The 20,925-nt window shown below is 36.2% G+C and overlaps 1 protein-coding gene across 2 annotated transcripts in view; it reads right to left on the reverse strand.

Annotated features, from left to right (window-relative positions):
* Positions 1–20,925, reverse strand: part of GPM6A (glycoprotein M6A) — a 330,493-nt gene that overhangs the window by 38,443 nt on the left and 271,125 nt on the right. For both annotated transcript variants that reach the window (XM_087856497.1, XM_087856496.1), the window contains exon 2: positions 7,651–7,843. In XM_087856497.1, the coding sequence (XP_087712623.1) occupies positions 7,651–7,843 (193 nt within the window). The remainder of the gene's footprint in view (positions 1–7,650; positions 7,844–20,925) is intronic.

The raw sequence follows: 20,925 nt of genomic DNA on the forward strand, positions 1-20,925 counted from the left end.
CCTAATAAATGAAAGGAAGATGCAGAAGAGTTGGAGTCAGATTCAGAGAGAGATCTGAGGATGCTACAAAGCCCTGGCTTTGAAGATGGGAGGGGGCCACGAGCCAAGGAATGCAGGTGGCTTCTAAAAGCTGGAAGAAGTAAAAACACAGCTTCTCCCCTGGAGCCTCCAGATGGAGCACAATCCTGCCAATACCTTGATTTCAGCCTACTTCAATAAACCCAATAATACCCATTTCAGACTTCTGATATCCAGAACTGTAAAAAACAAAACAAAACAAAAAACCCCAATCAATAAATTTTTGTTTTTTTTTAATTCACTAAATGTGTTGTAATTTGTTACAGCAGCAATAGGAAGCTAATACATCACCCTTACAAACAGCATGGTAATAATGATCATTTCAGATAAATCTTTGTAGGGAATGTATTGTCAAAGTGGTATCCAGAAAGTCTGAACCAAAATAAGAATGCATTGATAACAAGTTTGAGGGCATATTCTCTGTTTCTCAATACCAGGTATTATCATTTAATTTTTCTGATAATTTGACAGTAAAAATAATAGTATAATTTTAATTAACTTTCTTAGTTTAGTAGTGTGGATAACCATGTATTTACAAGCTACTAATCATTTGTATTCTTCAATGAAATAATGTTTTTATATTTTGCCATTTTTTTCTACTGCAAAATGTATCCTTTTGTTGTTGAATTAACTCTGCCTTTCTTAAAATTAGGACCTCTTGTCATGTCCATGGTAAATATGTTTCTCAGTTTGGTCTTTTATTTTTTTAAAGTAATACTTCAATGAGTAAAATTTAATTTATATTATATCAAATCCATATATATTTTCCTTTGTAATATCTTATATTTCTCAGTTACTGCTTGCCCCATGATATATGTAATCTTAATCTATTTTTCTTCTAGCTTCTATAAATTAGTTTATTCTTAAATTTAAAATTTTCAATTTACCTGAAAGTCTTTTGGTAGAAGTATGAATAGGGACATAATTTTAAATGTACTTAAAACTACTTTAAATACTTAATTCTCTTTTTACTCTCTCTATTCTGGTCCATTTGATATATTTTTTTAATTCCGATGCCCTACAGAACTAATTAGTGTAGCTTCTTCATTCCTTTATTTATTTATTTATTTATTTATTTATTTATTAATAATAATTTTTTATTATGTTATATTAGTCACCATACAGTACATCTATTCCCTCTATTTCTTTTTTTCTATAATTTAAAAATATTTATTGATTATATTGTGTAGGTTTGAGTCACTATGTAATAAAATATATTTTCAAATGGTATAATGTAGACTATATGAGTTTTAAATTGAGTCATTATGACAGATCCATTCCCTCTATTTCTTAACCTGATGCATCCTGGAAATCAGCTCAACTACTAACTCTACTTTTCTTGGATTTCTACCTGTTTAGTCTGATGTGGATGGCACTTTGCTAACATATCTTTCCCATGTCAGTGTTTGAGGAAAATCAATCTGTCTTGTTCTATTCTGAATCCCTAAGGATTAGCATAGTAATTGGCACATAGTATGACCCACTAATTTTTGCTGAATGAGTGAATTCATTAAAAGGCAAATCAGAAAAAAAGATTAGCCTGAAAAATGATATCTGCATATTTGAAAACAAAAACATAGAAATATAATAAATACAATAAATTCTAAATATATTTCCATGCTTGCTATTCACAATAACCGAATTTGCAAAAGCAGGCAAAAACACTAAGATAGCTGCTCTTGAGTAAAGACTAAGGTTTAGCAAGTGAATTATAGGTTGTAAGCATCTCAGAACTGGAAGTTCATTACCAGCCTTGTCTGAATACTTTCATTCTCAGGCAAATCAGTACATTCCAAGGCAGACCAAGTACTCTTTAGAAAACTCTTGACTTTTGGAAATTTCTTTACACTGAATCAAAAACTATTTCCCTATAAATTGGAATCCAACCAAAATCTCTCTCTGAATCACAAAAAGCAAAGCAAGTTTTCCTCTACCAGATACCCTTTCAAACATTATTTGAAAGAAATCATCATGTTCTTTTTGGCAAATATTTTTTTCTAAAGTTGCTGTATTCCTGGAAGTTAGAAAAGAGGAGAGAAATTAGATCTTTGAATTCTAATTGCGTCTGAAACCTACTTTTGGTGCATACTTTGGCTGAAACATCTACTCTAGTCAAATCATACAGCACTAAGAGTATTGTGGTAAGTAGGGTATGTGCAGGGACAAACACACTTTAGGAAGCATGACACGGGGCATTAAAATCGAGGTCCAGCTTCAGGGAAATCACCATCATCATAATCAAAACCATCATCACCACCGTCAGCAGCAGAAGCATGTTTCTAAATAGATGCACAGTCTTAAGAGGTGCCAGCCCCGTTAGAACTGTTTTAAATATCAACTCATTTTATCCACGTAACAACCTTAGGGAGTTGGCATTAGTGAAGTCCCTTTTATTGATGAGGGACAGAGGCAGACAGGTTAAATTTGTCCAAGGTAAGAAAGTAGAAAGAGGCAGATACCACATGAAACAAACCGGGGAAGTTTGACCCCAGAAGCAGTGCTCAGTTCTACACTCAGTTGTCTCTCTACCTCAAGTCCTCATGGTTTATATACTTGGTTTCATTGTTGTTGTTTTATATGAGTGAGGTGTTTTTGTGTGTTTGTTTAACACTCATTCGAGGATTACTAGTCTGGCTGAAATACAGTTTAACGAGATGCTTTCTACGTATTATATCAGAGGTTAGGAAGTTAATATGGTTTTCTAACGTAAGTTCTAGATGGGATTGAAATTATTTTTGAATCTCCAAGACTAATCAATAACCTTGCTTCGATACTAATTTGTGTGGTCATCAAAATTCTTGTAAGCAGAAGACTCCAGCAATCTGGTTTGATTGTCAATCCCCTGGCAGTTTGCATACTGTTGTGATTTCTATCAGCCTATGAAACCTGGTTTTGTCTTACCCTGAATTTCTGCTTTCTTTTCCCTTCTCATTCCCATCCTTCTCATTCCCATCCATGACTGTTTTCTATTTCGTTTAGTTCCAGGAAATAAACATCTGAACTACAAGCAAATTTAGAGATTTACATACATAGGAAGTTGAGAGCAAAACCAATATATCTATTTTATCTGAGTTTACTGCCTGCTTTTGTTTTACACAGAGATTAATTTTTCTGTGTGCATTAAATACCAAAGAATTCATTATCTAGTAACCTCAGTTCTTGATGCATTAAGTTCAAGTCACAGTATTAAACTTTGAAAATAAAATACATTCACTCTGGAAATCAAGGGTACCAGGTCCTAGATCCTCACTATAATTTGTCAAAACCCAAATACAATCCCTGTCTAATAAATTACAGGGGCATGTATTTGTGAATAAGAACGTCTCTTGCTCAGTCCTCTAGACAGTTACACAAGAAGCCAAGTCACTTAGCAAGATTAGTGGTTTGGATTGTTTGAGATCTGATTTTCTAACCAGTTTCCATATTTCATTGTCCTCTATGAATCTGCTCTGCAGAAGTAAAATGCATACCCTCCTTCTGGTTCACTCAGCCAAATGAAACTGATGGAACCCATAATAATACCTTGTCAAGGGGCTCTCAGGTAAGGAAGTCGGAGTCACAGATCAGAAAATGATCTCCTCATCATATAGCATAAAGTGGTAGAGCAGTGAACTGTTGCCAGTGTGGAGTGGGCCTGAATGGCGATGCCAAACTGAAAAACGTTGTAGTCAGAGTGTAAGAATATCCTCTAAGGGAAGCAGTGGGCGAGGCCACACTCTCATTGTCACAACACTTTGGAGCCAATGAAAGACCATGGACTTGAAAGGGATGAAGAGCTTTTCAGAAACTAAGTTAAGGAGGAGGGACAGAGTGATAATTAAAAATATATCAGTGGGTCACAAAATCTTTGAGAAATTCCCTCTATTCTCTCTCCACGGGGATGTCCATTTCTCAAATGGAATATGACACAATGATTTGATGGAGGACATCAGCTGAAGATGGAGGAGCTACATGTCGGTCACCTTCCACTGGTGAAGGCTGATGGTATTGAGAATTTTATGCCCAAAACACAGGTTGCATGAGAATGAAGATTATTCCTATATGTATTTATAATATTTAGAAATTTATAGTATTATTTATTATTTATACGCAAACTTCTTTATGAGAAGTCAGTTTTGCATGCTAGACAGATGATTGGTGAAATGAAATCGTCATCTTTCACTGTGCATTCACGTTTCTTCCCATAGACTAGGAGATGTTGACCATGTTGAAATATGTGTGTGTTTATGAGAAAGAAGACAGTGAGACAGAGATAGAGAAGCTGAGATAAAGAATGAAGTAATCCTCAGATCCTGACGACCACAGGAGGAAAAGTGGAGGCTTGGATAATTGGTTTTATCTTTTAGTTCACACATTCAGCAAACAGGTTTCTTTTCCTTCATAAGGAAATGAGACAGGAGTGCCTAATTTGGTTGAACCAAGCATGTGAACTATGGAGAAAAAAACAGACTATAAATGACTAAAATTGGCCAATGGGTGCTTTCTTCCCATTCTCCTACACATTCTTTTCCAAACTAACCTTAGCTCATTTCCAAGCAAGTTGTATTGCTTGCAAATCCATCTCTCAGCCACTTCTATTGTAAATTCCGTTATTTTATGCCCTCTGTTTCCCCTTCACCTTCTCTATTCCTCTGATATCCCTGTGCATCTCATAGGATAATCTCTCCTTGCTCTAGACCTGTATGTAAATCTTTGAATGTATCAGTTGGCACCAATGGTACCTAGTGGTTTATGGTACATATCTTCCCTCTATTTTCACGAACCGTTTGCTGACAGGGAAAGAGTCTGAATTCCTTTGGTAGCTTCAGAAGGCCTTGTATAAAGACTTTAAGTTATTTGAAATATAAAAATAGAGATAATTTGAGCACTTGTTTTTATTCCAATCAAAATGGTATTTTTCGCATTCCAAAAATGCATTATTAATTTCACAGTCTTCCAATGGGACAGAGCAAAGGTAAAAGTACCAAATTAAGCATATGATCTCTGATTTCTCTTCTGAACTCCCCCACACACTACTCCTTCAGAGCTTTAGTAGAATTCTGTGATATATTAAAGTCTGCTGTCTAAATGTCAAATAAGTATCTTGACATTGGTTTCTGATAGATGTATACAATCATCTCTTGTCATTTATTAGACTCATGATTTCTTACAAACTTCTATTCTATATCCAAAGTTAGCAATTTGGATGTAGCTTAAATATGGAGAATCTGTAGATTTTAAGGACATCTGTGGTAGCTTAAAATAATGCACAGTGAAAACATATTTTGTCCAGTGTGGGCTGAGATAAAACTAAAAAGAAAATGTCAGTTTTATCACATTAAAATATATCCTTGCAATCATCTTCTTAGGGATGTCTGGAAACTAACTTGCAATAATCCAAAGCATTTTCAGGTAGTTCAATCATATTCCAAATGACGAATATCATTTATAAACTTTCAAGGATCAATTCATGCTATATAGCTAATGTAATGGAAATTGATGAACTGTCTGCTAAGGGCTTAAAGAATTTAGTTTAATGGATAATGGTAATTTTTCAAAACTAATTTGCAAAATAAAATTACATTGGGAAATATGAGGAAAGTGATATAATTCCTTTGGTTTTTTTAGGTTATGATTTTTAAAATTTGCAATTAATTCATCTCCATTAGTCACTGACATTGATGAAGCTCTAAATTGACACTTCAGAGTTAGGGACTGTTTTTGAATAATCTCAGTTTTTAAATGAGTGGGTAATCAATTCCTTTCTCCTCTTAATAACTATGTTGGGAGAGGTGCTCAGTGTCACACACCTGCTTTGTCATATTTCTTATTTTCTGGCCAATCTTTCCCAAATTTTAAGTGCCAATGTATTCTAGATAAACATAAATATTTCAAATAAATATTTCCTTTTCCTTAAAATTTTGCTATGCACTCTGGCCAGGGGTACAGTTTCTCCACTCCACAAAGTTGGAGATTCTTGCTCTCTTACTTGATAGAAATGTGTACCTTTTTTCTCTTTTCATTTACAAAGAAATCAGCAACTTCAATTAATAAAATAATAAATATAATCTGTGAGCAATATCTTGTTCAAGATAATCTGTCTGTAGCTGAGGGATTATTTAAAAATTTAGCAATATGATACATTTTCTGATATTGGAGTTGGAGAAATGTTGTCTTCTACCTAGAAAGTTGTCCAGGTTGACCAAGTGTTGTCTTGGATTAGGGTCTTGGTTGTAATTACACCACCTCAGTAGGAACTGGCTCTGGGTAAATAAGAAATGTCATTAACTTTTTTGATGGAGTTGTAAGAGTAAAAAGCAGAGTCACTCTCACCAGCCATATTAACTACTAAGATTTGTAACTCTAAACCCATCTTATTCCAAAAAAAGTCTATATAGATTAAGAGGGTTTGAATTTACTTAGAATGACAAAATAAAGCAACATGGAAAATACTATAATTGCATAGTATCAAGAAGTGTGACATAAATGCAAGAAGTTGTAGGGGTCATAAATGCTATGGTGGCTAATGCAACTGAAAGTCTACTATCGGCTGGGATTATCAAATAGTATCAAAATAAGCTGTTTTCTTTTTGTGGGCATTGCATCACTGAATAAATGATCTGAATCGGGAATTTATTTGGAACTAAATTCAATACTAAACATTTGTTTTCTGTAATATTAAGCAATAAGGGACTGAGTCTTGAACAGCAAACTCCTTTACTTCCAGACTATGTGTGAGTTACTTTATAAAAAATAATGAAGTTTAGCGATCCTGGGAGTTTGCATTTTATGAGTGAAATGTACATTTTAAGCATAAATCATGTTTACAGAAAGCTGTTCAATATTACTTATGATTTATTGTTAGTAGAAGTCAATAAAAACCATTCACCAAGATTTCTTAGGAAGTCCACATCACTTCTGTGAGGCAGGGAAAGAAAGATGATATCATACCCAATGTTGAATTAAAATTTTTAGGGGCGCCTGGGTAGCGCAGTCGTTAAGTGTCTGCCTTCGGCTCAGGGTGTGATCCCGGCGTTATGGGATCGAGCCCCACATCAGGCTCCTCTGCTGGAAGCCTGCTTCTCCCTCTCCCACTCCCCCTGCTTGTGTTCCTTCTCTCGCTGGCTGTCTCTCTCTGTCAAATAAATAAATAAAATCTTAAAAAAAAAATTAAAAAAAGGTGAGGGCACTCATAGAATTTCGGTGATTTTCCTAGAATTAGCAGCAGCGTCTACATTTATACCTGGCCCTGTTCTCTATGCTCTGCTCCGTTCTACTAGAACAGCCTCTCCTCAGATTAGAAGAGCAAACGAAATGCAAGCATTCCACTTACTGGTAACTGAATTTTTGATAAAACTTGACAGTTAAATTAAAACACAAATTAAGTCCAGATTCAGTTGGCTTCTGATCTTCTGGTATGTGTCCTGGATTCACAGTAAAGGTCGATGTTCTTTTGAGTCATGTATATAACCTCAGGGTATTTACTTCTTCATCTATAACATTGCCTCCCTTAACTCTAGACCTCTATTTATTCGACACACAGCAATGTGAACATACACTCTCCACACGAGAAGCTATCCTAGAGTGACTTACATGGTGAAGACGTCGAGTGTATCTCCAGCGGTTCTTGCCATCTCAAAGTAGGTTTGCAGAATGTTGACAGTTCCAGAGAGTGCTTCATGGCCACAGCCACAGAACAGGGCAACCCCAGCATAGAGCAGGATGGTGGCAATCAGGGAGGCATAGGGAATGCCTCCCAGGCATTTAATACAGCACTCAAAACACCCTGCAGAAGACCAACAGAAAACAGTTAGGAATTAATATTTTTTCTTCATCTATATTAATATTACGTTAATATTTTTTCATTCTTGGAAAAAATGCCAACATTACAGGAATCTGTATTTGCATTTATAGATGACTTCAAGGTCAACATTCACATCCAGTCTGCCCTAGAGGGTACAGAAATCAAGTTTCTTAATTATAAACCCATCTTTTACAAAGAAGAGAATATTTAATTCCATTGAAGGCTTCCTCTTCTACCCCCAAACCAACAGAAGCCCTTCCTTCCCAACCCAGACTTCCTATAATAATCTTCACCACATGCTATGCATATCATTCTGTCTTGGCTTTACTGCTGTCAAATTTCATCTGCTTAAGTTTTTATTTCAAATACATTTATTCTATGGAACTCTCTTTAGCTATATATTTAAAATAGTGGGTCAAAACCTATTCATTGTGAACCCTAGTGAACTTTGCTCAGCAGTTTTTAGAAGGGAAAGAGAACAGACTAGGCAATATCTGAATGCACTGCATATAGTAAAGCAAATTATTTTAGAGGCTTTTGAGTTCAGATACTAATTTATGTTATCTTTGCAGTGACTCAAATGTGAAATATACTTCTTGCTGTGGGGCGTGATTGAAAAAAATGAGAGATGCTGAAAAATGAGACACCAGGACAGGTAAAATCCTCACTCTCCCACTGTGTGTTTTTCAGCAACTTTATTCTTTTCATTTCATCATTTGTAAAAGGTGACAGTAAGAATTCCCCTCAAATCATTCTTGTGAGCATTAAATAGGTAATCACACTACTGTGTATTTACCCAAAGAATACGAAAACACTAATTCCAAAAGATATATGCACTCCTATGTTTATAGCAGCATTATCTACAATAGCCGAATTGTGGAAGCAGCCCAAGTGTCCATCGTGGATGAACGGATAAAGAAGATGTGGCATATAGATATATGTACAATGGAATATTACTCAGCCATAAGAAGAATGAAAACTTGCCATTTGCAACAACATGGATGAAGCTAGAGAGTATACTGCTAAGTGGAGTAAGCCAGTCAGAGAAAGACAAATACCATATGATTTCACTCATATGTGGAATTTAAGAAACAAAACAAATGAACAAAGGGAAAAAAAGAGACAAACCAAAAAACAGACTCTTTACTCTAGACAACAGATGGTTACCAGAGGGGAGGGGGGATAGGTATGGATGAAGTTGTGATGGGGACGAGAGTGCAATCGTCATCATGAGCACTGAGTAATGTACAGAATTGCTCAATCACTATATTGTACACCCAAAACTAACATAACGCTGTATGTTAACTACACTGGAAGTTAAATTAAATTATTAAATTAAATTAAATTAAATAATTAAATTAAAAAGTGAGTTAATACATAAAATAGTGCATGCCATGGAGTAACCACTCAATAAATGTCAGGGTTACCATTACTAGACATACCTTTAACTATATTAACTATGATTTTGTTGTAATATGGTTTTCAAATAAACTTTGACTACAGGAATCACTTTTGCTTTTTAAAGTTTTGTCACATTAGTTTTTTGAAAGATAGCTTTTTAGTCTGACATCAGAAAACCATGGTTGTTAATATTATAAATAAGTATCAGAACTTGCTAGATATCTTCTAAGAGCTTAACTGGAAATGTTTAAGTGTGTATGTTTTGCAATAAGACATATTGATGAGTATACCAAACCAGCTGCTGGTAAGAAAGGAAGCCTAAGTAAGGGGCTGCCAGGCTCAGAGCAACTCCTAAGATGATCTCAGTTTCCCCTCCATCCACCTGTGTGTGTCCCCCCATCTCCACTACATATATCCTACTCCAGAGATTTCCTCCTACTTTTCTCCTTTTGGAAATGCTTGATCGAATCTCCTTTTGTAATGCTGAAGCCTCTCAAAAACTCTCTACATAACTGGCTCTTCCTTTCTGCAGAAACAATAAATGAGATTGGAAAATGGATTGTTATTTATTGTACTTAAGTAAGTCATAGGAAGATCTGTGTGCACTTTCCCTAGAATGCATATATGTTTATAGTGACATATGATGCATGTGATAATTGTAAAGTTCCTATGAAGTAATTTTATATTTGAAGAGTGGTCTATCCTGCTAATTTTAATACTGATCATTGGAACTGGTCTTTTTATTTTTTTAATAAAGATTTTACTTATTTATTTGACAGAGAGACAGCGAGAGAGGGAACACAAGCAAGGGGAGTGTAAGAGGGAGAAGGAGGCTTCCTGCCGAGCAGGAAGCCCAATGAGGAACTCGATCCCAGGCCCTGTGATCATGACCTGAGCTGATGGCAGACGCTTAACGACTGAGCCACCCAGGCGCCCCTGGAACTGGTCTTCTTGAAAGAATTATGGCTCACCTCATCTGCCCCAGAGGCAAAGAAAGAAATTTGAACATGTCCTCACTTCCACAGAAATTGTTAGTACAGGAAATCATTTCTTGAACATTCCTTCCCCGACACACACACGCACGCACACACGCAATATGGGGAAGTAGAAAAGGTTAGAACAGCTTGACACTTCATATGATAGGAAGAGATTTCACTAGCAGATGGATGAGACCAGAGTGTGTAGTCTCTGAATGTCATTGAACACAGTTTTGAGTTGTGATTAACAGGATAGCAGAAAAATCTCTGAACTATCCTTTGTTTCTCCATATTGTACAAATTTCACCTTATTGGTTATTTAAAATAAAGAAGAATAAAAACAAAATTAGTACCAAACCAAACAGGAGTTACCCTTATTTTGGTGAATGCCCCCAAGCAGCCCTATGATTTCAAATCCAATTCCTTTGTGATTTCTCTCCCCTACTATTCTGGAAGAATTTGATATAGGTATGTGGGATTTCTTCTGCAGGCAGTGAGGTGTCAAAACCAGATTAATGTAGTCAACAAAAGCCTTCAGAATAGAAGTTTAGATATAAAGAAAGAAAGATATAAAACATTAAATTCATAGATGGGAATTACCTTTCCTTGGTCTTATCAAAGCTTATAACAAAGCAAACATAAAATCAAAATGAGGCCCAGGAACAAAGAACTGGTAAGCCTATCATTGAATACTTTTGCTTAATTCTGCTAATTTGAATTCTAATTCAGAGCCAGTTTCTACTTATTTCACATTTTCTCGATTGTGGTTTAGATGGACCAAAACTAGGACCCCCATGCAAGCAAGCCTATTTTCTTAGACTCCATAGTATCTCAGGGGAGGGAGAATGGTGGTAGTTATTAGTGTCACAGTCTATAGGATTAGTTATAGTAGTGCCTTTTAAATTCAGAAAAACATGAGATGAATTTCAATACTGCGTAAACCCGAATTGACAACCCTGAGTGAACAGGCATTTCTGAATGAGTTCAAGATCTCCAAATTAAATGGCAATATTTCCTTTACTCCCTATTTAAATGCTGCCATTTAAATCCCTTAGAATTATATTAACCTTATTGACGAATACAAATTTCTCTAACCCTCCCTTACTGCCAAGTCAGGCTAGACTCCTTCAGTTGGAGTCCTGATCCTCTGTAAAGCTTTTACTCAAAATATGAAACTTGAAGAATCTTATCATGCACATTTTGCACTTGTAATGGGCTAGATCCTAATTACCTCCACTCTTCCACAGGGCCTGAGTTGCCTATTAGATTTAAAAGAAGACTCTCAGACCTCCCATCTGGGGAAGGAGCGCATCATTTCAGCCTTCTCTCCAGCTGCCAGAATCCCACATAGTTGCTGGCAGGGGGGCTTCTTTCCACCCACAGTGAGAAACAGCCTTGGCAGAGCCTCAGAATCACCATGGCAACCATGCTCTGGGGCCCAGGACATGCTCCCAACAATCATCCTTTAAGGCTGAGGATTCAACTGCCACCCACCACCACGTTTTTACTGCACCTCAAAATGAGAAACCACTCCATTTAATGATTCTCGGTGAAAGCGTCGTAAGCGGAGTGTTGGCACTGGAGAAAATAAATTTCTTGAGAAAATCTCTATAAAAACAATAAAGACTCCTTTGCACAGAAAACACTTTCAAGGCTAGATGAGATGAGAATAGGCCACTGGTTGTCAGGTAAAGCTGCTGGTTCAAATACTGAACGTGGAATTTACATGCTATCCAGGAGACACTACGTGCAGACACAGAGAAGCACTCATACGTATCCATTCCTAGTTGTATTTTCTCAAATGAATTAACACTATGCCTTTACTTTCATACAAAAAAAAAAATCAAAGGAATTACAAGACTTTCTTTTCAATACAGTCTGAAACATTAGCATTTGTCCGATATTTAGTGGGGTTATACCCTGACTTGCCCTAATACAAAAATTAAAAACAACAACAACAACAACAACAACAATGGCCCAGGAGTTCTTGACATACTCTATATTTTTTAGAAAGAGGGGATACATGATTAATTTACTCCCATTTAAACATCGTGAAGTAAACACAAGCCTTTGCCTTTGCTCATTCAACAAAGTGCACCAAGATAAGTCAAGGGGAAAGAATGTAAACCAACAAGGAAAAGAGCCTGGAAAATAAGCAACGGAGAAGAGAGGCTAGCAACACAGTGACAGATTCTGGAAAAGAGACCGACAAATGAGACTGACAATTTATTCATTGATAAATATTTCCTAGCACCATTTACCAATGAGTTGATGCTTTCTCTACTGAATACTCGGTCATCACCAAGTACCCCGAGAGGTTTGGGTGTATTTGGGGGCTGTCTATTCTGCTCCATCAGTGTCCTGGTCTGTCTCTGGGCCAATGTCACACTGCCTTACAATATGTTTTGATTCGTGGTGGAGACAATTCCCCCAATTTGTTCATCTTCCTCACATGCATCATGCTATTAGTGGCTCTTCTATATTACCATGTAAATTTCAGAAACAGTTTGTCTGATTTCACAATGTAACTAATTGGGATTCTGACTCGTATTTATATACTGATTTTGTATCTAGAAATTTTGCCAAATTCTTTTGATGATCTTCTGAATTATTTTGATTCTGTGAATTACTCTGAATTTGTTGATAATCATATTATCTGTGAAAATTTTGAGCTTTCTTTCTTTTCATTATTTGTACCTTGCATTTATCTTTCTATTGGCTTATTCTGTCAGGTAAAATGCAATGAGAAGAGTGGAGACCATGAGAAAAGGGCACCTTTTCTTGTTCCTGATAATAAAGAAAACACTTGCTATGTTTTACCATTAAGTGTGATGGCTGCTGTTGGTTTATTGGTTAAAGAGGTCTCTTTAATTTTGAATTCCGTAACATGCTTTTCCCCATCTGTTGAAATAATTTTGTTGTTTCTTTTTATCTGCCATTTCAATAAGTTTTTCTAATTTAAACTAGCATTCCTGAGAAAAATCCAACTGAGTCATACTGTATTTTTCATACATTGCTGAAGTCGTCATGCTAACATTTTGTTCAATACTTTCGCATTTATCAATTCTTCCGCAGATAGTTCCTGAGTCCTCACCAGGTGCCAGGCAGTATGCTAATTGCCGGAGCTGTGGAAGTAAGTAAGTAAACAAAAAGCTCTGCTCTCTTTCTAGAGGTGGAAGACAGACAATAAGCAAGATGCAGAAGTAATGTGAGATTGTGAAAAGTGCAGAAGGAAAAACCAAAACAGGGAAGAAGCATAGGGAATATTGGAATAATGATTTCAGTTTTTTCAAGAAAGGAATAACCCAGATGACATTTTTAAAAAAGACCTGAAGGAGAGAAAGGAGCTGTCCAGGAAGGTCTGTGGGAGAAGAGGGTTTCAAACAGGAAAAGTAAACGCTAATGTCCTGAGGCAGGTGTGTGACTAGAGTATCTGAGGAAAATTTAAGAAGCCACCGGTGGTAAAGTAGACTGAAGTTAAAACAAAGGAATATAAAATGAGGCTGAAAGTATAGTGGGTGAGGATAGGGATATCTATGTTAATGAATGTCACTGAATGGGACTGACATCTAATTTTTGCTTTCTTGTTTTGGAAGCACGTTTATACTAGCCTTGTAATGTGACTGACCTCCTTTTTCCACACCCTAGGATTGTGGGGCTGTTTGCGTCAGCTTTAGCTACACCATAAATATTTGGTAGAACTAGTCAGTAAAACCATTCAGGCCACTCGTGTACTTTGTGGGAAGAATTTTAACTACTGATCTAATTTGCTAATTGTTACAGACCTAATCAAGTTTTCTATTTCTTTGTAAGTCTGTTTACTAAGTTCAATTTTTATAGGCATTTGTAAACTTAATATAATATTTAAAATCTATGATCAAGTTGTATGTAATTCTGTTTTACAGTATTTTTAATTTGTTCATCATCTGCTCATATTTCCTTTGTTTTCTCTCATGATTTCAATGTCCTTCCTTCCTTCGTTTCTTCATCCCTCCATTCCTCCATCCCCCCACCACCTCCCCACCTTTGTCTCTCTTCTTGTTTCTCTCTTTCTTTCTCTATTCTTAAAGTGCATCAGTCAGGATGCCTATGTTTTATGTTCTATGTTTGCTACAAAAATTAAAAAAAAAACATTTTCAGTAATTTAAAACATCACATTTTATCTTTCCATTAGGCTATAATATTTCCAACCCAAGTTAGTAGTGGGGCTCTCTCCCCATGATAGCCCATTCAGAAACTCAGGCTGAAAAAGGAGACATCATCTGCAACACTGCCAGTCATAACCTTGGAATAAGAAACATCAGGAAAGTCTCACTTTGACAGTTAAATACTCTGAGCTGCAAGTGATAGGTGCCAATTCTACTCACAGTCCAATGGCTGAAAAGAGTCAACATGCTTCCCTCCCAAACGCAAAGAACACAAAGTACGATTCTACCATGTTTGCACAAGACAGAGAACCCTAAATACTTCGCAAATAGTACTAATAACTACCATAATAAAATGCCAATGATTTTTCAATATTATTATTCTTTTCAAATAACCTATTTTGCATGATTATTTCATGTTTCATTCATGTGTTTTGAAATTATTTCTTTAATTTTACTTTATTGGGATGTATTTTGCTGTATGTTTCATAATGTCTTGAGATGGTTGCTGGGCTCATTAATTTTTAGTCTTTCTTTTCTAATAAAAATATATAAGGATGTGAAGTCCCTTCTAATTTTACTTGAGTGAATTTCACAAGTTCTAATATGTGATCCTTTCATTAGTTTTCAGTTGTAAGACTTTTCTAAAGCCTACTGTGATTTCTTTTTGATACAAAATTTATTTATATATTTGTTTTCTCTGGTTTTTTTGTTTTAATTCCCAAATATGTGAGGTTTTTCTATTTTTTGGTTCATTATTTGTTTGTGTCTTAATTGCATCATTTTTATTTATTTTATTTTATTTTTTAAAGATTTTATTTATTTATTTGACAGAAAGAGAGAGACAGCCAGAGAGAGACGGAACACAGGCAGGGGGCGTGGGAGAGGAAGAAGTAGGCTCCCAGGGGAGGAGCCTAATGTGGGGCTTGATCCCAGGACCCTAAGATCACGCCCTGAGCCTAAGGCAGATGCTTAATGACTGAGCCACCCAGGGGTCCCTAAGTGCATCATTTTTAGAAAACATGAGGTGCAGGATAGCCAGCTTTTGAAATTTATGGTACTTCCTTTAAATTAAATCTTAAACTTGGTTTTTTCTAGTCTCTCTAAGGTAGCAGAAATTAAGGTCACAAATGCATAAGAGAATTGGCTTGTGGGATCAAATTGTGAGGGACTTCCCCCTCCCAACCCATGCAAGGTAAAAGACAGGTAATATTCTTTTCTATCCTCCAGAGAATATTTGTCATTATTGTTGTTATGTTTATTTTTTGTTTTGTTTCATTTTGGTTTTATTGGTTTAGCCTTCTACTAGTGCCTTTTAGCATTCTGGGTTTTTACTATGTATTCCAAGTTGACTCCATGCCTTGGGTAAAACTCAGGCTCTGTTTCCTAACCACGGCTACCCAGCTACCACATGTACAGTCAAGGAGATCAGGAATATGAAAATGACCCCAGAGATTTTCTCGTGGCTTCAAAGCTATCTTGCTTATCCCTCTGAACTACTTTTACTTTTTTTTCGGCCACTGAGGATTCTGGTTACTCTCTTGCCAGAATACCAATGCATACAAATATGGGTAAATATATTTTGATTCCGTCTATATTTTGAGTGTCTATTTTAAGTCCATACACATATTAATTCCATCGTTTTAATTGTTTTGCAACAGCAAAGCTTTTCATGTCATTTAGTCTATCATACTGCTGGTGGGCAGCTTAGAAGATCAGATAAGGAAGTCCAATATCCACATCCAAATATGAGGTCCACCGTGAAAAACAGAGAAAATGAAGATTAACAAATTATCAGACACTCTAAAGCAGTTTCCTAGAATTGAAGAAGGTGAGTCTCCAGATTGATAGTACTTTCCTCTCTGGAATGACTCCCTTTGTGGAGTCCTTATCTCCCCACAACCTACTGCTTGCCTCGCAGCCATGCCGATACCAAAGAGTAGAGAGGCTGAGGCTGGGTCATGTGGCCAAGAGAGCTCTTCTAGTTATGGCAATAAGGGTCTTAGACAAGTCATCAACATGCAAGGGAAATGTGAAATTATCACACTGCTAAAGTTAAAGCAAATGATTTTTCACAGGACTGGTGCTGAAAATGTGTAACAATTCAATTTAGCCTTAGGATCCTTAAGCGTCTGTGGAGATGTTAGTGGCATGGAGCCAACCTGACTTTCTCCTATCCTATTATGCAAGGAAATATGTCCCTTGGACAGAAATAGTACAGTCACCATTACATCATGACTTGCCTGTACTAAGTTTATTTCACAAATTCACCCCTTTTTTTTCTATGGCTTATTAGCAGCATAGGCACTGAATCACTCTGTCAATATACACTGAATGTTTTCTGAGCACCTACTAGTTTTGTACACTGAGTGTGCACGAGTGACCAGTAAAATATGGTCTTTACTCTTTTTGAGGCTCCATACTAATGAGAAATAAAATTAAAAATTTCTAGTACTTTTTCAGAAACTTTTCCAAAAATATTCTTTCTAAGTATCTAGTATTGTGATATCTTGAGTGTCCAATCAGAGCAGCCAGGATCACAGCCTGGCTTGCCTATCTTATCTAATAACATAGAAGCTCAAAATTATGCTTCTCGAGAATGCTTTACACTGTAAAGTTTATAGCAGACAGACTTTCATGAACCCTTTAATTAATGACAGGATCATCTATATTTTTAAAGCATTCTAGAATATAGCCCACAAAATCCCCAAATATTATTGAAATTTAATTAAAGCTTCATTTAAATATATTGCTGGCCTAACAAAGTACAGAGTTAAGATAAGCATTTGAATACTTCAGGACAAATTATCAAGATAGCAAATGAAAATGACAGGTTTTGAAGTTAAATATTTTAGTCATTGATGCATATCTGTACTTAAATCAGTTCCCAATTTTAAAAAGAGCATCTTTATAGAGGAAAAGAATATACAGGTTTCAGAGATTTTCTTTTTCCCCTCCTAATTTAGTGGCTGGATACCAAAACCACCAGGGCTTTTGTCAAAAATAGAGATCCCATAATCCCCTCCCTTGAAAACTTCATTTTTATCAAGTGCTTCAGTTGATTCTGATGGACAGATGTAGCCGCATATAGAAGCCATGCAGAATTGTATAAAATCATATTACATGCCTAACATGTTTTGAGATGAGTTGATAGTGGCATGGATACACATGTAATACAGGGATTAAGAAGGATTTGCTCTAAGAATTTTGAACAGATTATTAAACAAAGGATGCAGTTTATAACTAAATGACATTGATAAGCATTTTTTGAGTGGTTCCAATGCATCAGAAATAGTGCCAAGACTTTAAGGTATTGACTGTGTGATCTCCACAGCAACCCGATGAGGGAGGTATGACTACATACAGGCAATTTTACAAATGATTATTGAGGGTCAATCCTGAAAAACATGTGAAAGCCTATGTAGTATGGACTTCCCAGAAGAATAATGACATGTTTCTTTCTAAAATATTTTATTATGGAAATTTTTATAATATTAACATTTATGATTCAGATTGTTTAAAAAAAGACTATATCACTGATTACAGAACATTCTGTACTGGTCAACATGACTTAGCAAAAGTGTTTTGATTAATTAAACATATTTCCCAAGCAGGAAAGTTAATTGCTTCAATAATGATTAGAGCCATACCCTCTCACTGTGATAAATAAGCCCAGAGGGTGAGAGAGCAATCAGGTGGAGACCTATTTCTCACGTGCCATCAGAGCAATCCCCAGAGGGAAAAGAAGTGGAGCATCAAACTTCTCTGAGTTCCAGGCACCTGTGAGGTTTTTGTAGATCTTGTTCAGATGATGTTTGGAGATCCAGTTAAACCCCTCATCTTCCCCTGTAATGAATCGACCAATTACCATAAATATCGACATTCCTGGTTTCCTAACAACTTTCAAATTTGTTCAAAATGTTGCTTGTTTGTTTTTTGGGTTACCCATTGGTGCCTAATGAGCCATCCCCAAAATGCATTAACCTAAAATAACAATGTATTATAACTTCTCACAGTTTTCATGGGGTTATTGGACTCTAATGGACAGTTTTCATTTGGGATAATTTAAGCAATTGCAGCCAGAATGTGGATGGTACTGGAAGTTTTCTGAAAGCTTGAGTAAGCTGATGTCCAAGATGGTTTCTCTGCTTGCATGTATGGTGCCCCGCTAGCATGCCTGGAACAGTCAACGACTCCCTAGGAATATCTCATTTCCAGTGGCCTCTCTAAGTGGCAATTAGAGCTGTCTCACAGCATGGCGAGGACATAATGGATGGCTTCTATCAAAGCAATAGCTTCAAGACACAGAAAGCAGAAGTTTCCAATCTTCTTCAAGGCTGAGCCCAGAAATGGCAGAGAATCATTTTTGCCATATTTTACTCTCAAAGCAATCACCGACAGCTCAGATTCTTGGAGATTGAGAAGTGGATTCCAACTCTGGATGGAGGGAGTGGTAAACAGCCTGCAACAATCTTTAATTGGCCACAAGGTTATCCAGTTTAAAACTGAACTCCCTACCCCAAGGACTGCTTTGTTTTCCTCCATGACACTCATCAACACCCAACCTATTGTTTATCTCCGTTGCTGACTTTGTTTTTTGACTCTCTACACCAAAATGCGAAAACTTTAAGTTCAAAGATTTCCAGGTTTTGTTCATTTTTATATGCCTCATTCCTACAATAATATGTGCCTCATGGTGGGTGTTCAATTAGTATTTGCTGAATAAATGAATTAATTGGAAAATCTGTCAACTAGGGTTGACAGGTTAAAAAGAGATCATTTGCCTCACACTTTCCACCATGTCTACCCTGTAGCAAATGTCAGAATCATGAAAATTTCCTACTTTGGGACAAATTTGGGGAATGGATATTGGTTACAACACTACTTTTAGTTTTTTTTGGTCTCACACCTCTTGTTTTTAATCAGCTTATTTTTCTTTCTATGTAACACATAAAGAACGTTTATGCAGGTTTGCTGGGGGAGATAATTCAAAAGCCTTCTTGTAACGGATTCTTTTAATTTTGTGGAAGAAAAAACTGGGATTAGGTTACTCATCATACAATAGCATACAGCTCCATACCTGGCAATGCTTGCACTTAAACTAATATGTCTGTCTCTAAAATTCTGCTCTGATAATTACACCATACTGAGGATTATCGATATGACCCTCCACCAGACAAAATAAAAACACATACTTCTACACCAAAAGCAATACAGAAAGAGTTCACAGAAGACCCCAAGAGCTACAGAACTATTAAATTCCCAGCCGAAAAAGCTGACGATGACATTGAAAATAAAAGTCAAAGTCACCGGCCTCTTAAGCAAGCAAATTTAGGAAAAGAGGATAGTATTTTTTAAAAAACTGATTCATCACAAGTTATTTACTGCTGTTCAAAAGAATGTTATATAATTTTGCAAATCACTTTTTTAGTATTGCTCCAAAATAATGTGGTGCCTAAGATACATTTTTCCCACTAAGATATATTTTCTTTGAAACAGTTACACTTTCCTAGATGGGTCTATTCCTTATCTTGCCTCACATATCATTAATTCAAAATCTGGAGGAAATATTTCAAAACATAAATGAAAGTGTGTCACTCTCCACCTTGAAATCCCTCTTTGACTTTCCTTTGTGTTTCTCCACCACTACAGTTCTCATGCTTTCCTTACACACTAGAGTGCTGCTCGTGATCTCTCCCGCATCCTTACCCCCACTCTCCACGTGCCCCCCCCCACCCCGGCCCCCGCACTGGCTCCACTGGCCAGCTTTCAATTCCTGAAGATGAGCCTTTGCACTCATGCTGTTCCTTCTGCTTTGACTGATCCTCTAATGCTCCTTCCCTCTCACAGTCCACATCGTTTCCTTACAGAGAATCCCCTTTATGACTCATGAAAGAGGATCCTACTTTCGATACAAGAAAAGCCTAGTGGAAATTGTGTATTCATTAATAATAAGGCAGAATTCCTTAATCATAGCATAACTTAAAGCTCAACATTTATTAACAGACATTTACTTCTTAACTGTGCATTTTTCTGCATCGGTACTTACTGATGGTCACTAATGATGAGACTGCACAGATTGTCAACACTTGAATTCAGTGGAATTTTATACTATAGCACAGTAGCACTGCTATTAACTCTCATTTCCATATATTACATATAGATGAGCAATAAAGTTTTAAAAATTAATCATTAGTCTTTAGGATAGACATCCTTTCCAAGAAAACTAGAAAGAAAGGAAAAACTGGTGATAAAATGGGTCCTGTAGGATCAGTGGGGATAGGCTGCTTTACATAAAAATACTTCACCTTCACGTGAATTACACATTTAGGCTGTGTGTTTTATTCTTGGCTAATATGGTGAACTAAGTATTATAAAAAAATTTTTAAGTATCTCCTGCATATCACAAAGGAGCTACGACAATTGCCAAGGATTTTCAGTGTAATAAGGCATTCTGTTTTCAAACAGGCATTATGTGTTACAGATGAAGCAATATGGCATTATGAGGTTATATTTTTAATATTAAATAACATATAAGACT

The sequence above is a fragment of the Ursus americanus genome, chromosome 27 (assembly GCF_024610735.1).
Source record: "Ursus americanus isolate L20-20 chromosome 27, mUrsAme1.1.p, whole genome shotgun sequence".
NCBI classification, from domain to species: domain Eukaryota; kingdom Metazoa; phylum Chordata; class Mammalia; order Carnivora; family Ursidae; genus Ursus; species Ursus americanus.